The 15,372-nt window shown below is 41.1% G+C and overlaps 1 protein-coding gene across 18 annotated transcripts in view; it reads left to right on the top strand.

Moving 5' to 3' along the window:
* Positions 1-15,372, top strand: part of KLF12 (KLF transcription factor 12) — a 246,156-nt gene that overhangs the window by 83,887 nt on the left and 146,897 nt on the right. For 13 of the 18 annotated variants that reach the window (XM_080556836.1, XM_080556823.1, XM_080556838.1 and 10 more), the window contains one exon: positions 11,045-11,134. The exons of 1 other annotated variant lie outside the window; for it this stretch is intronic. In XM_080556836.1, coding sequence (XP_080412962.1) covers positions 11,045-11,134 — 90 coding nt within the window. Of the gene's footprint in view, positions 1-10,212; positions 10,288-11,044; positions 11,135-15,372 lie in introns of all 18 variants that reach the window. 4 more of the 18 variants (XM_080556818.1, XM_080556829.1, XM_080556832.1 and 1 more) reach the window with 1 other exon arrangement.

Below are 15,372 nucleotides of genomic sequence, written 5' to 3' on the forward strand. Positions count from 1 at the left end.
GCCTGTAGGGAATGGGAAGACCTCAAACTGATGTTAAATAGGGCAGAGATCAGGTTGCGACAGGATGTTAAACATTTGCAGTTTGGGAGTTTCATCAGAGCATACACCCTTTCTTTTGAAACATTGGAATAAGCAGTTTGTTTGCTTCACAGAAAGAAGCATCTAAAGCAATTGCCATACTTCCATACCCCGTGGAAGGTACTGTGCAAAAGGGAAGGTTGATAAACTGATGTTTAACTTCTGGCAAATAGTCTGACTTTTTCTCCTGAACATGCAATCATTCAGCTTAATTTAATTAATGCTTTGTTATTTCAGCATATGTATGAATCAAATGGTATTTATACACAGCTTTGCAAATACGAGCAGCAGAACCAGTCTACACTCTCTCAGTGCTATTGCTCCAGCAGAGTTGCTGGGGCAAAGGCTGTGGTTACAGCTCTTCCTAACAGATGGGATGGGGCCACTGAAAGAATATTTTTGGTTTCATCACTTGCTGCCTATCGTCTTTGAACTTGAACCACGTCAGACGGTTTCTGAGGTCCTGTGAGAATCAGCTCTGCTGCTTGCAGGTGTGCCCAACAGTATCTGGCGCTGGAGGTTGCAGCTGCATGCAACTGTCTTCTCCTCTTTGTAAGCCCTGCAGTAAATCTGCTTTCTCTTCTGTCCCTCTACTTGGCAATTCAACAAGCCAAGCTGGAAACCAGCACCTGATTTCTGGGAACAAGGGGTTCTCTTACATCTGTCATGTACTGGTCTTTCTTTAAGAGTAAAAAGTGTTTTTTAAAATTGTCTGTGAAGAAGTAAAATCTGAACTGAAAATAAGGCCTGCTTAACTGAATTTTCTACAGTTTAGTGGTTACATTTTTAACCCAAAGGGGGAAAGCTGACTTCTCCTGGTACACTTTTGGTTCTGCTTATATATTGGAGCTCTCAGATAAATTAGAAACACTTTTGTTGGCTATGAGCAGTAACAGCTTCTTAAAATTTCTGTGGCCCAGCTGCTAGAAGGGAACTAGGCACAGTTAATGACTACATTATCTTACATTGCTCTTGTTAAGAGGATATAGTTTGTAAAGTTTGTGATTTACAATCACAAACAATTCAATTTATTGAATTGAACAATCAATTGACAATCAATTTATAACTACGTTTTAGCCTAGGGAAGGGAACATAGGATGTGGAGGAGCAAGTTTTCTCCCCACACTGAAGGGTTTGGCATGACCCACCAGCTGGTTGTGCTCGAGCGAGGTGTACAGTATTAGCTGTAGCTTGTTTGCTTCCCTTGAAAACCAGAATGAAAAGGGCAATGTAACGTAAGGAGGAAGCGCTGATGTCCAGGCCCCTGAAACCTTTTCTGCAGTTGTTTCAGCACCCCCGCTGGGGCTTTGTGGTGGCAGAGCTGAAGGTGCAGTCCCTTTGAGGTGACGGTCCCTTTGGGCTTCAGGGAGTGACAGAGCCAAGCAGACCCCTTAGACTGCAACTTGTCTTCTTGTCAAAGAGGAATGACGTTCGGTCATTTGGCCTATCACACTGGAACATATAAAAATTTTGGACAAAACCATGGCTACTGCTACCTGCTAAATGTTCCTTTTATTCTCCAGTGTGCAAGGTTCATATTGTTACTGTCTTCATGGAAGCAGACTTTTGCAGATTGGCAGGTGGGTGGAAAAGCATGCCGACATGTTCCCCACAGTTCAAGCTGCTCCTTTTCCTACTGGAGCAGGTAAGGGCAGAATTTGGGCTAGAATTCTGGTCACCGTGTATTTCCTGGTAAGCTCCTGGGCAGTTCCATTCAATGCTCATTTGCTCACCAGTTACAGAAAAGCAGCAATTTATGCAATTAACAGATACAGGAAAATTTTGTCAGATGGCAGAACTATTCCCTTGACACTCTGTTGATGTCACATACTCATTCTAGCACCAGGAGAAGTTAATTAAAAGCATGTTGTGACCTGAGACTTATTTTTGATTATACAAACTTTGATTTTAGTCTTCAGTAAAAACAAGACATGGGGACATCTTAAATGAAAACTGATGTAATAGAAACTGCTTTTACCAGCTGTTTATGTCTTATGCAATTATTTTTCTCAAGATTAATAATGGAGGCAACAGCCCACCTAATAGTAAAGGTAACCTTTAAGGAGCATGTGTTTTATAAGTTGCATCAATATAACATTTACAGGACTATGAAAAATCTACACTCTCCTGACCGATTTTTTTTCCTGTTTGTTTGTTTTTAATTTTAAGCCTCACATTCTTCAAACTATTCTCCAAACTCAAGGGCAATTGACATAAGAGCAGAAAGCTACTTTGGAAATTGAGAAGTAGTTTTTTAAAACCACTTGACTTGTAACTGTGGTCAAGGACAAGTAGCAATATAGGTCAATTACTATTTTTTTTGGTGAAAAGTCATAAGTTTCCACTTGATAACAACCTTCACTACTTGTCGGTGCTTTAAAAAAAAAAACACAGGAAGGTATGAAAAGTTTATTTTACTGTTATGCATCATGAAGTGTTACAAAAATATTTTTTTAGTTTTTATTAATTCCTGTGGAAAGATAAATGCAGTGCATGTTTCTCTGAAACATACCATTTTTTCAATATATCTCTCTATCCTGAATAGATGTCTCTTTTTCAGCTTTCTCTGTGTGGTGTTTTTTAGTGTTTTTTAGTGTTTTGGGTTTTTTTTGTTCTGTTTTGGTTTTTTTGTGTGTGTGTGCATGCATGTGCTTGTGCAGGGGACATGTTTTTAAGCAAGGCTTTTAAGTGCAAGACTAAAAAAAGATCCACAAATATTAAGGAGATCATTTGGTGTTTTAAAAATCTTACCAATTATTCTGTGAATATTATACTAGAAGGAGAACAATGAAGTCATTATAGTTGGTAAAAAGTTAAATGTATGGCTCTGATACAATTAATGTTACTTGTAACAGCATCTGAATGATATATACAGGAATGATCAATAATTGTTTGTAGAGTCGGATGAAAGTGGCAGGAAAGCAGAGCTGATGTAAAAGGATTTTGAGCAGTTTAAGCTGACAGAGTTGCTTGCGGAGTCTGAGAAATAGCAGATTGGCTTCTAGTTTCCAATGCACTTGATGCTCCTCTCACCTGGAAGCTGCCCACATTTCTTTGGTTCTATTTATAGTTGCTAAAACTAATTTAAACCCAAACAAACCAAAAAGGTTTCAAAAGCGAAACGTGAGAACTTGGTTGTCTTCCTGGTTCTGTGACTGAATCTTGTCTGGACTTGAGCTTTTTCCCTGGAGACAGATTTGTAAAAATACATAGCAAATGAAAACACAGCGACATCCTTAGGGACTTGGCTACTTAACTACTTTTGGAATCCCGCTGTCTGCAAAATTCGTTTGTTTTTTTTTGTTTTAATTTTATTTTTATTAAGGCTCTAAGACCCAGAGTAGGAATTGAAGAAGCTTGTGTTGGATGTGTATGTCTTTGTGCTGGCAACAGGAGGGTGCAGCCGGACATGATCTGGTACATCAGATGAGGATCTCAGCAGGACACCCTGAGCTAAAGGCCAGCCACTGCACGTGCTTCTCAGGTGCTGACAGCACTGAGTCACAACTGCTGTTCAGGTGTGGGCTGTACCAGGCATGCCTGGTTCTAATACAAGACCATACTCAGAGGCCATCATGGAAGATATATTTACTAGACCTAGAGCTATGGTGTCTCCGTGATCACTGAATGCCATGTAGATGTATGTCTGTGATATATACGTATATATATATATACACATATATATATGTAGACTGCGTGTAAGGAATGTCATGCACTGCATTTGGTTACACCCTGAGCTCTCTTTAGGGCTAACAGGCAGAGCAGAAGGAGATGTGCAGACTAGTGAAAAATAGCCTTCCTGTTAGCTGTAGTTAATTATTCTTTATAGTCACATGCTGATCTGATGTCCTAGCATATTTCCAGAAGTCCATTGCTGTGCTGTTTAAGATTGTGTTTCAGATAAGACATAAAACAAAGTATGTATGTATGTCTATATTGTTCACATAGGCTTCTGCAAACTCTGTTCTGTCCTCACTAAAGGAATTTTATTTTGAATTGAACTCAGATCAAACATACCCGTTTTACTTGAATATAGTGTGAAGTTTAAGGCTTCAGTCTATTTATTTCTTAAGAAATCATTTCGCTTTTCCTTGAGGTGTCAATAAATGCAAGTTATCCTTTTCTTTTCTGGTAATTTGACTTGAAATTCAAGTTCAGAGTAAAATGCAGAACTACCAGAGTATGCTTTCATTATGAACATTTCACACAGCTATAGACATAATTACATATGATGAAGATCCTATGGCAAGACATGGGCTGTTAACCCCGATTCCCTGGCAGAATTCCCAGTTGAGTGATTACCTTCTAGCTACATAAATTTACTTTTATTTTCTATTGGATAGTTGTTTCCTTCACTTATTGGAATGAACTGCTGTTATACACACTGTGGCGATGTTAACTGGTACGTTTTACTCTCGAGATAACTTCATTTCAATGACTAACAAATCTCATTGTATGGTGTATAAAGGACTTCTTTGGAAATGAAGGTCTTCAGCAAGAGTAGGTGATTGAGGTAGAAGGCAGTTTCATGGTTCTTTCCTGTGAAAATTCGAGAACGCGTTCTTCTTGGCTTCCTCTCCCTCTGGAGATGGTAGTGATATTTGAGAAGAGATGGCAATCTTTTCTTCTAGTCTCCCTTGAATCAATGAGAAAAGGCATTTCAAACTTTCAAAACCGTATCTGGTTATACTCTTAAAAGGATGCAACGTATCTTCAAAAGCTTTGCCTTAAATGAATCACTTCAGATATTTTGCCCTGAGGTGTTATGCTGTCTGTTGCTTTGTTAATGGATAACTTCAGTATAGTAATGTAAGTAATGGGAATAGCATGAATTTAGGTATTCATCTTCAGAAGGATCAACAGAGTAATCTTATTGCCAGGGCAAATAAGTAACATGGGCTACTTTGTGGTTAGTTCAGTATTAGTTATTAGGTCAGACGTATTTAAGTTAGTTGAATATTAAAAAAAAATAACAAAAAATAAATAAATAAATTTAGAAGTCCTGCAAAAACGACCAAAAGTTTTGAAAGCATAAATGAGAATATAATGATGAATTTGGAAATTACTGCATGTGCAGAAAACTTGTGTAAAAATGACTGGAAGATGAGGCAAGGCGAATTGTAAGTCATAGCTTTGAGACAGGAAAGCTGCTTAGGGGCTGTCCTCAGCTCTTAGCTTTTCAAAACTATTACCCTTAAACCTGAAACTTTTTAATTGTAAATTTAATTTGACTCTGTTCTTCCCGCAACTGATACTGCACTTCTCAAAAATGAAAGTGATAGAGATTGGCTCATGATAGATGTTAAGTTCATACAGAAAAACAAAGGAATCTGTTTTATTAGTCACATTGAATAATTATGAAAATGGTACTGGGGACAAGACAAGGAGTAAAATTCAGGAGGATACAGACGGTTCTAAAAGTGTGATGTTGTGTAGAAAAATCTGTCCAAGTAATGGTATGTTCAGTGGTTCACAAAATGTGGGGTTCTGCAAGAGAGGAAAGGGGAGCGGTGAGAAACCAGTATGAGCCACTGGTCGGTGCCAAGTAATCTGAAATTACATAAACTTGCAAAGCGGTGCTGTTAGTGCGTATCGCTGCAGTGTCTGCATGTGGCAAGGTGCTGGGGACTCCTCTGTGAGGAGAGGCCGAGGCTGCCCCATGCTGGACACAGCCAGCTCCAACGGCCCCACCACGGGGCATGGCTGGGCCCAGCAGCCAAAATGGCGGCACCTCGGGGAAAACATAGATAAGAAGGGGCAAAACATTGCACAGGCAGAACACCGTGGTTAGAGAGGAGGTGTGCAAGGTGCTGGTGTAAAGATTCACCTGTAGCCCACTGAGGAGACTTTGGTGGAGCAGGTCCTGCAGGACCGCATCCTGTTGGGAATGACCCCTGTGGAGCAGGGAAAAGCATGAGGAGGAAGGAGCGGCCAGGAGGAACTGCTGTGGGCTGACTGCAGCCTCCATGTTCCCTGTCCCCCTGCGTCACCTGGGGACAGTGCGCAGGGGAGTCTGAAGGGTAGGACTGAAGCTGAGCCTAGGAAGAAAGGAGGGGTGGGGGGAAGGTGTTCTACTTTTTGTTTCTCACCATCCAATTCTATTTTAATTGGTGACAAATTAATTTTCCCCAAGTCAAATCTGTATTTCCTGTGACGGTGATTGGTAAGGGATCTCTTTGTCTTTATCTTGGCCCACGAGTGTTTTCATTTTATTTTCTCCCTCTGTCCTTTTGAGGAGGAGGAGCGAGAGAGTGGCTGGGTGGGTGTCTGACAGCCAGCCAGGGTCAACCCACCCCTCACGAAGCGTTGACTTGTCAGCTGAACATTTTGGGGTTTCATAGAAAAGTTTACATTCATTGAGGGCTTTGTCTTGTGTGTGTGTGCAGTGCTTCAACATGACTAAGTCAGTCTGTTATCTTCATTAATGACAGCAGTTACTAGCATCATGCACCCTTGCTTCTGTATATCCCTTGTGTTCATGAGATGAAACGAGAAGGAGCTGGTCTTGCACAGGAACATAAATAAATGACTGTCAGTGCATGCAGGGGATGTAGGGCCTGGGTTCTGGGTGCTCTGAATCCTGAGCTCGCTGCTGTCTTCCTGCAGTAGTGTGGGGTTGTACCCACCAGTCTGGCCAACCATGATCTTGGAGAGCATCATTTCATTTCTCATGCATCAGTACTGAAGAGCTGGACTTAAAAATACTGGAGACTGGCGTGTGGGGGGGGGTCAGATTTTGTCATCTTGCGCTTAGAACAAATTATGGAGTGAATTTAGAGGCATCTTTGGTTGCCTCTCAGGGCAGGAGGTTGGTTCTGGCACCAGCTCCCCCTGTTGCTGTTAAAAGCTTGCAGCGTGATTCTTGAAGGTATGGCTTGGCCAAATTAAAAACTTGGCTTCAAAACTACGGGCCTTCTCCCAAATGGAGCCAGATTTCATAGTGGTGTCATTCATAATTAAATGAATAAACACTACAGGATGCTGGGAGGAGAGGGGGAGGGTTGAACCAGGATGAGATAGGAGTTTTTGTTTTGTTTTTTTATTCCCTTTAAGTAGCTGATGATAATTTGATTACAACTTGCAACAGACAGTTGTCCTCGTAAAGAAAATGTCAATTTGTAGTTGGAGTGATGCTGTACTAAAAATGTAGGTCTTTTGGAAGGGTGGAGTCTTGTTATTAGACTGATTGCTACAGCTTCTAAGAAAAGCCTGTAAACCTTAAAGCTTATTTGTTTTGTGTGACAACTACTGCAGTAGCAGTTGCACATACAGACCTGGGCCTGGTTAGTGTTTCATGTTAATCTTTCAAGGCAATGAATGCCCAAACGTGATCAGTGAAAGACTGAAATGGATAGCAGCGAGAAACAGAGGTTTCTCTCTTTTAGGATCAGTTGGTTTATTGATCCAAGAGAACAGATGTTTTCATAAGGTCATGCAGAGCTTGGCTTGGTAAGGGCCTGGTATAGGACATCTGCTGTGTGTTTTGCCTAAGTGGGTGACCGGAGTCCACCAGGTGGGTTGGGTTGGGAGGAGGGACGATGGACATCAAAGGGCTGTCATACGAATTCACATCACCCTCACCTGTGGGGTGCTGGGGGGCTGCAATTCAGCTGGCACAGTGGCTGAAGGGGGTTTAGTGAGCTGGGAGGGGACTCTGGCCTGAAAAATGTATTGGCTTAGTACATCATAGGGGCGATCTCGGCTGGTGGGTCTCCTGAGCGTAATAAATTAGCGTGGGGCACTAGAGCAGCCTGGCCTCACTCAGGTGTGAATGCTCCATCTGGCCCAGCTGACCGGAGAGGCTCCAGAGGGAGCTCCGCACACTCCCCCACCCCTGTGGGGATGAGGCGAGCCCGTTTTCCTTAGCTGATTGCCCACCGTATGCAAACCTCGGCAATTACGTTCTATTTGCTGAATGGCTTTGAACATACTGTAGGGCAAACGCTGGTTACAGCAGGAGAGTGTAGTTCTGAGAGATCAGCTCTCTGAGCGAATATTGGGCTAAACGTTTCGTCTGTACGTGCGACACACAGATTAGATCCACTCGGCAGTTACCAGGCGGTGGACCCCCCCAGGATGTGTCACACGATGTCCTTTCAGTTATAAACGCAGAAAGATCAAATAATTTGGAAAGAATCTACTCCGGCGATTATTGCTGCTCAGAATTATAAATGACCCAAAAGCCAAAATATTCACTGAATTCATCCTTCAGACCAGTGCTCAAAAGGCAGAGCGTTGCTCTTAAGAAATATGATTTTAGACAACAAAAGGGGAAGCAAGTGCTATGAAAATTTAGTTAAATGTAAATGTGTTAAATGGTACATGAACTAGTCAGGTTTTCATGATTTATCAGTTTTAAACTTCAAAGGCTCTGGTTAGCTTGCATTTTTAAAACTAATGAGTTTATCACAGCCAGTGGGAAAAATGGTTCAAGTATATCAGCTGTAAATTGGTACAAAGCACTAAAAGGGACATTAGCCTCTAATCAGATTCTAACAGTTCATTAAACCTGCCTTTCCTCAATTGCGCTTTGTCTGCCCCCCTCCTTCTGCTTGTGCCTCCTGCGGAAGGCAGCCACGTCCCTTTTTTCATTCGGGTAAGACCTCCTCGGGGACGTGAAGCAATATCAGCTCATCCTTCTTTGTCTACAAGCTAAACAGCCTAAGGGATGCTTTATTATGGTATATTCCTGATCTTGCTGTAAAACTCAACTGTACTGCTTATAAATCATGAAAGGAGGGGGACTTCTCTGCTTGCAGAGCAGGCGCTGGGAGAGCCTGGAATGCCAGGCTGGCTCCTGCTGTAGCTCCACCCGAAACCACATCCAAACCACTGAAGCTCAGTGACGCCCTAGGACATGAGATCCCTTTCTGATAAGTAAACAATGCACCGCCCTTGCTGGGAAGAGGGATGTAAAGCCTGGAACCATTTCAGCAAGCTGTTTGTGGCATCCGGCTCCCTCCTTCTCTTTCCCCACCCCACGCCTCAAAGACTGAATAATGATCAAGGTGTGCAAAATGAGTTGCAGAAAAGATGCAAGAAGAGTTGTTTATTATTATTATTATTATTATTATTATTATTATTATTATTATTATTATTATTATTATTATTATATTTTTCTTCCTGTTGTGTCAAGCTTAAAGTAGATAGGCAGTGGAAGCATAGCATGGATTTGGAACATCACTTGACTTGTCTTTATCTATATGTGTTTGAATGTGTATATGTTAAGCTGAAAATGACCTGTTCGGTCCAAAATTTCATAATTTAAGTGTTTAGAGTTTTTCTTTAAACTTAATAATTTTATTTATTTAGTTATTAATTTTACAAACATGAGAAAAAAGGTGCTGTTTTCCTTTCTGTCGCACTGCTCTCTGCTTTACTACCAAGTTCCTGTCCTCCCCGTGTTACCGAACCGTAGCCACAGCTCTGTGTGCTGTAACACATGGGTTCAAAGTGAGGGTGATGGGAATTTTAAACAGGTCATTTGCTCTGCCTTTGGCACTGTGTTGGAGCATGCGTGTATTGGCTTCCCTGCTCTTTAGTGTAAGTTATTTAAATTACAACAAAGTAAAGGAGTATAAAGAAGTAAATGGTTGCTGCAATACTTAACTCCCTAAACAGCCTGGGAAGATCCTGGGATGCAGTGCATTAATTGGAAAAAAAAAAAGTTTAAATTAATTTAAGTTTTACAAGTGTATTTTGGAAGCTTTTAGGAAGCAGTATAGCATACCATTTTTCCTTGAAATTCCCCCAAAGCAGCCGTGATAATAAACAGGGCAATGAACACAGGAATTCCTTCTGAATAACGGCACCACACAGTACTGAACAGATCTGCTGCCAGTGAAACACACGGAGAGGGTTTTTTCCATTACAGTGCATTTGTTGAGGACTAAGAGGTAACGGTTAGCGCGGAGGTGAGTTCCCAGTATCAAGTGCTGTGTTCCAGACAGGGTCACAGATAAGTGGCTGCGAATGAGTCACTTATAAGCTATATGTGCTAGAGTTTCTCTATTTGAGAAACATCTTTGACGTTTTCGCATTTCTGTGCAACTGACCAAAGTGTTTTGATTCATAAGGTCACATTCTCGCTAGAGTGATAAAATGTCTTTATTCTCACCGTGTTGTTCAAACCAGATGGCAGCTGAAGGGGCTAGCTTTGAAACACCATCCTTGAGCCTTGACTACGTTAGAAGATTAACTCAGGTTAAGGTAGTATTTGAACTGAAAGCACCAGAGATTGTTTTGCATATTTCATAAAACGCTCAGGCAACAGTGGGACGAGGCATTTGTAATAAGGATGTTGATTCAGAGAAGTACAGTTTTGCAAATCTCACTTCAAACTGAAACTCTCAGCCTGTATTGTCCATTACTGAAAGGATGGTTTTTACACTCTGTTTTTCTAATTTCTTTTGTATGAGGAGTGAGCGCATGGAGATTCTCATTGAGAAATGCAGTTAACTTTACAAGATAATGATACGAAATCTGAGGCTGTGTGTTAATTTATAGTGTGTGCATGTACAGGTCTTCAATATAATTTCTCTGAATTCAACTGTATGCTTTCTGTAGGTGATATAAAGTACAAATGTGTGATTCAAATCAAATACACCTAAGTATACTGCCAAAAATCTGAAGCTCTTTGGCATCACTGCTCTCTTTTCCAGTTCTAAAGAAATGAATGTATATATATGCATGTGTGTGATTAATTGCAAATTAAAAAATAGTAATTGAAGATCATTTTCCCTTTTTGTTTACAAAGACTTAGTTCTCTTTTAAGGGTAACTGAAAATATAATTTATTATTTTAAAAGAAATAGCAACTTGGTAGGTACTTTTTGAAATTATTATTTCATGTCTGTTAACTTTAGTTCGGAAAAACTTACTTCTGCAGTATTATAGAATTAAAACAGTGAATTTAATCGAGTGTCTTTCATCTTTTTTTGATTAACCTTGTCCTTTTTTTGCCTTAGGACATCAGCGCCTTTGAAAACAGAATGTTAATGCTTGATGGGATGCCGGCAGTCAGAGTTAAAACAGAGCTGCTGGAATCTGAGCAAGGGGTAAGCGGAGGTTTCTGTGTGGCTTCACTCTTCAGCACGCTGGTGACCCTTGCCAAGCTACTCTGTGGTTAGCTGTCTCTCCTGTTGTATTGCTGTTTTCTGTTACCACTTTGGAGCTCACTTTCTTGGGAAATGTGTCAGGCAGCTGGGAACACAAAACTCTGTGGAAGACATACTGAAATTGTCTGGGTTAGAGATGCCTTCTGTGGTGTAATTTTACGACTGCAAAAAAGGGTGCAGTTTAAAATATGGGGAGGAATAATGGATTATGGCAAAGAAGCCAAATTCATACATCCAAGAAGGCCCATACATATTTATGCTATTCTGCTTTCTTGGGCTATTTGCTTTACCGTGGTTGTTTCGTCCTTTATATGTTTATCTTATGGCATTTTCTGTTTGAGCAAAATTGCTCTTTTGGGTGGAATGTACTTGTTGTGATAAGAGAGCTAGATGCTTCAGATGGTTACAGTTAGTGTCACAGAGTCTGCTGAATACGAAACAGACACTATGAATACGATTTTGGATTTTTGCAGAGCAACCATTCGGTGTTAGATGTGGTGTTAGATGTTAATTCTAGTGGCAGATTTAAGGAAAATGGATGACTAAGTTTTTGGATTTGTTCAGGGTATTTTCCTGCATATGTGGTAGTAATTGTACCAGGGATTGCAGCTTACTATGGCAGGATCTGTTTTTAATAGAGATGTTTATAGAGGCTAATAAGATGAGGTTTTGTGCTATCATGGATAGATTCCTTATTTCCTTGCGTCCACCTTACGCTGTCCTGAAGAATTCAAGCCACCTTATTGCTCTGAAGGCAGATGCCTCCAACAAGCAGAAAGTGTAACAGAAGAAGCAATGTTTTTGCCATGTAGGGTTGGGCTTTTCCCTCCTTCTGTTAGTTAGCTTTTTTCCTTCCTGCTATTTTCTCAAATATTTAATTGAGAATTTAAATGATATGGAAGAAAGGGAATTAACTTTCAGGATGACTTAATTTGAAAGACTTGCAAGGAGAGATTGGTTATTCAGAATGTTCTTGAGGCTTGTTTTGAGTAAAAAAGCTCGACGTTTAATGGTGTTCTTGCTCACCTCTCAGCCTTCTTTAGAGTCAGTACCATCAGAAAATATACCAGTACCAGCATAGTTTGAGGGAACATTGAAATTCAATTATTGTATGAGACACAGTGATGAAAAGACAGATCCATTAGAGATAAATTTAATACCTTCTGGATGCTTTGCATTGTGTCTTTGTATGTAACACAAACTTTTATTTATATTGTTCAGAAGGCAAATGCTATATTGGTTTTTGCCTTTATTTAATTTACAATAAGTTCTATGCATGAAACATATTGCTGGATCCTTCAGGAAGAGTACTAAGTGTGATTTGATTCTGGAACACCTATTTAGTGTCCTAGAAACTGTAAGGAAATGAACAATTTATATAGTTTTTTTTAATTTCCTTAGGTTTCATTTTTTTAATAAAATTTTACAGACTTTGTAAGCAGAAAATGATGTCATCTCTTTCTTTTCCAGTGACTGCGACTTTGGACAAAGAGCTCAGTTTAATTTGGGATTTTATGTGCTTTGGTACTAATTAAGTAGTGTCTGGTCAGGAGTCTCCAGCACCTTTATGGCTCTTCATTAGGGAACAATCAATAAATACAAAATGAATTCTCCAGTTTGCTAACAGAGGAGCTGGCCATTAGGATGGCAATTTTCCAGAAAACAGCTTAAACTCTAAAAGAGAAAGGTGGTTGAAACAGATGTTTAGCATGTGCTTCAGAGACTGTTTAGAATATGTAGATGTTGGTAGACATAACAGGGACAAGTGTTTGAAGGTGGTGATTATCAAAGACGTGCCGTGAAGCTATTTGGGAAGATGAATATCATAACTGGGAAGAATGGGACGAGAACTACAGTGTGATCCAAGCAGTCTGAATTTAAAATAGCTCTCCTTCTTCGCGCTGTGACAGTGCCCAAAGACCCTACAGTTGCACCTCCATTGTATTGTATTGGTATGCAGGGAGATGGCATTTCTACTTCGAAAACGTCGCAAACCAAGACAGCATATTTGAGTCTTAATGGTAGCAGCTGGAGCTGCTTCATTTAGGATGCTGTACATCAGGCAAAACTAGGCAAACTTCTCTAAACCTGTCTAGGAAGATGAAGATGTAGAGTTTTTTTTTGTTTGTTTGTTTTTTGTTTTTTTTTTTTTGTTTTTCTTTTCTTTTTCTTTTTTTTTTTTTTTTCTGTTCCTGCCTGGTATCTGGTATTGGTTATCGGTTTGTGGCAAGGGCAAACGTGAGACATAGTTTAGGAGTTATGATATGAAAGTTGCGTTTGTGGCTAGAGGATCCCAAAGGCTGCATTAGTCGTGGATGAGTAAAACCAGAAAATGCACTGGAGCACCAGTGGCCCTCAGTCAGGGCTGATGAGTGCTGAGCCATCAGACCAGACCGTGCTGATTTGCCTCTGTAACAGGGCTTTGGAAGAACTGGAATAGTATCACTTGATCTTTTAGCTGATAAAGGCTACTGCACCATTGGAAGTGTCTTCTGTTTAAATCTGAGCCCATCTTTCAAATAAACAGCTTCTTGATTTTAAAAATGATAGCGATGAAAAATCTCATTACTGCTGTGCTATCAGTTACCTGTTCCTGGTGTTAAAGCATGCACCTAATTTTTATTTGGAGCTTATCTAGCATCAGTTCCCAGCCCTTTCCAACAGCAGCAGGCCCAAGGGAAAAATTCCCTCGTGGTGCCATGTGACGATCTCGCTTAGCCCCTTTGGGGCTGGTCCGTATGAGATGCGGTGAAGTGAGGTGGTTTCAGAAGGAGGTTGCTGTTGTGGTGTGGGAGCTGCCTCCATCGCTGCTGCATGTGATGGCTGAGCAGTCCGGTTTTGGTGGGTCCTCCATGATGGGTGCTTACAAGGCAATTACTGCAGAGCTTTATCAAAATTAATTTAATAGTGGGTTTCGAGGACATGTGCCTGCTTCTTGTTAGGGATACTGAAAAATTTCTTGCAGGGCATATGAATGTTTCAGCCAGAAAAGGTGTTTTCTCATTAGTTGTGCCTTGATTAGCTGTCGCTTCTGCTTCTTGGCCTCCAAGGTGGGATTCAGAGAAAGGAGCGTGCTGCAGGAAGGTGGATGTTGCTTGGCCATGCGTGCAGTGCTGCTTGGGACACCCAGCTAGTCCTCTGCTGTCCTCGCTCTTGAAATGTTTGCCTGGTGAGAGAGCAACTGGTAGAGGAGAGTTGAATTGCATATTGGGCAGTTGTTGCGCGGAGGCCAGCGTGTGCATTGGGTATGATGGCAGGCTGGCACTGCCTCAAGGCCTGCCCCGTTGCCGTCATGGTCCTGTGGTGTCCTGTCAGGTACGTGACGCAGGTGAAACGAAGGTACGGAGAGTTTCTCAGGAGTCACTCGGTGCCAGTGCTGAATTACTGGCAGAGAGCAGGAGCCAGAAGGTACCCCTGTGACTCTGGGTATGTCTCCAAGACCGCAAGGAGAGTAAGCTAAATGCCTACATCCTTGCTTCGAGTGGGAATTGTTGTAATGATGTTACTGTAAAATGCTGGCTAGGCAGATTACTTCAGCAGATGACATGACCGTAGCATTTGAGTCTGCACTCCAAGGTTTCAATTTATTTTGTAATTTGATCAGTGCAATGATTAAACAGTATGTGCTTAACCTGGGACTTTATTAAAAGCTTTTTTTGAAATCCACGTGTCCTTATTTTTTGTGAGCTAGTAACCCACCAGCCTATTGACTGGAGCAATAAAAAATATTGTTATGCAGCAACCTAGCTAAAGTGGACAGTGCTTGCTGCAGGAACATGACAAGGTAGGAACAAAAAGCTGAAGAAGAAGTAACATTCCATTTCCTCTTACCCCTACTCCACCAACACAGAAACACAATAGGAGGGGGAAAAAAGATTCTGTATATAAGTGGACCCAGCTTTTAACTTTCCATTTCTGGCATATAGCTCTGGTGAAATAGGCACCATCTGGCCATGTGCACTTCCATTAGAAATTCTTCTTCAGGTGCTGCTCTGGATAACCTGGTCTTCACCTGGTGTTGTCCCTTGACTACATGGTGGTAGTAGTAGAGATCCTCCACAACGCAGGTGGGAACCAGAACAGAGCAAATCGCTGAGCTGAGAGTTAAGCATTTTTTGATTTGTTTGGATACTAAGACAGACCGTCAGTCGTTTTTGTGTTGGAGTCCTTGGTCTATT

The sequence above is a fragment of the Anser brachyrhynchus genome (genome assembly GCF_964034855.1).
Source record: "Anser brachyrhynchus genome assembly, chromosome: 1".
Lineage (NCBI taxonomy): Eukaryota > Metazoa > Chordata > Aves > Anseriformes > Anatidae > Anser > Anser brachyrhynchus.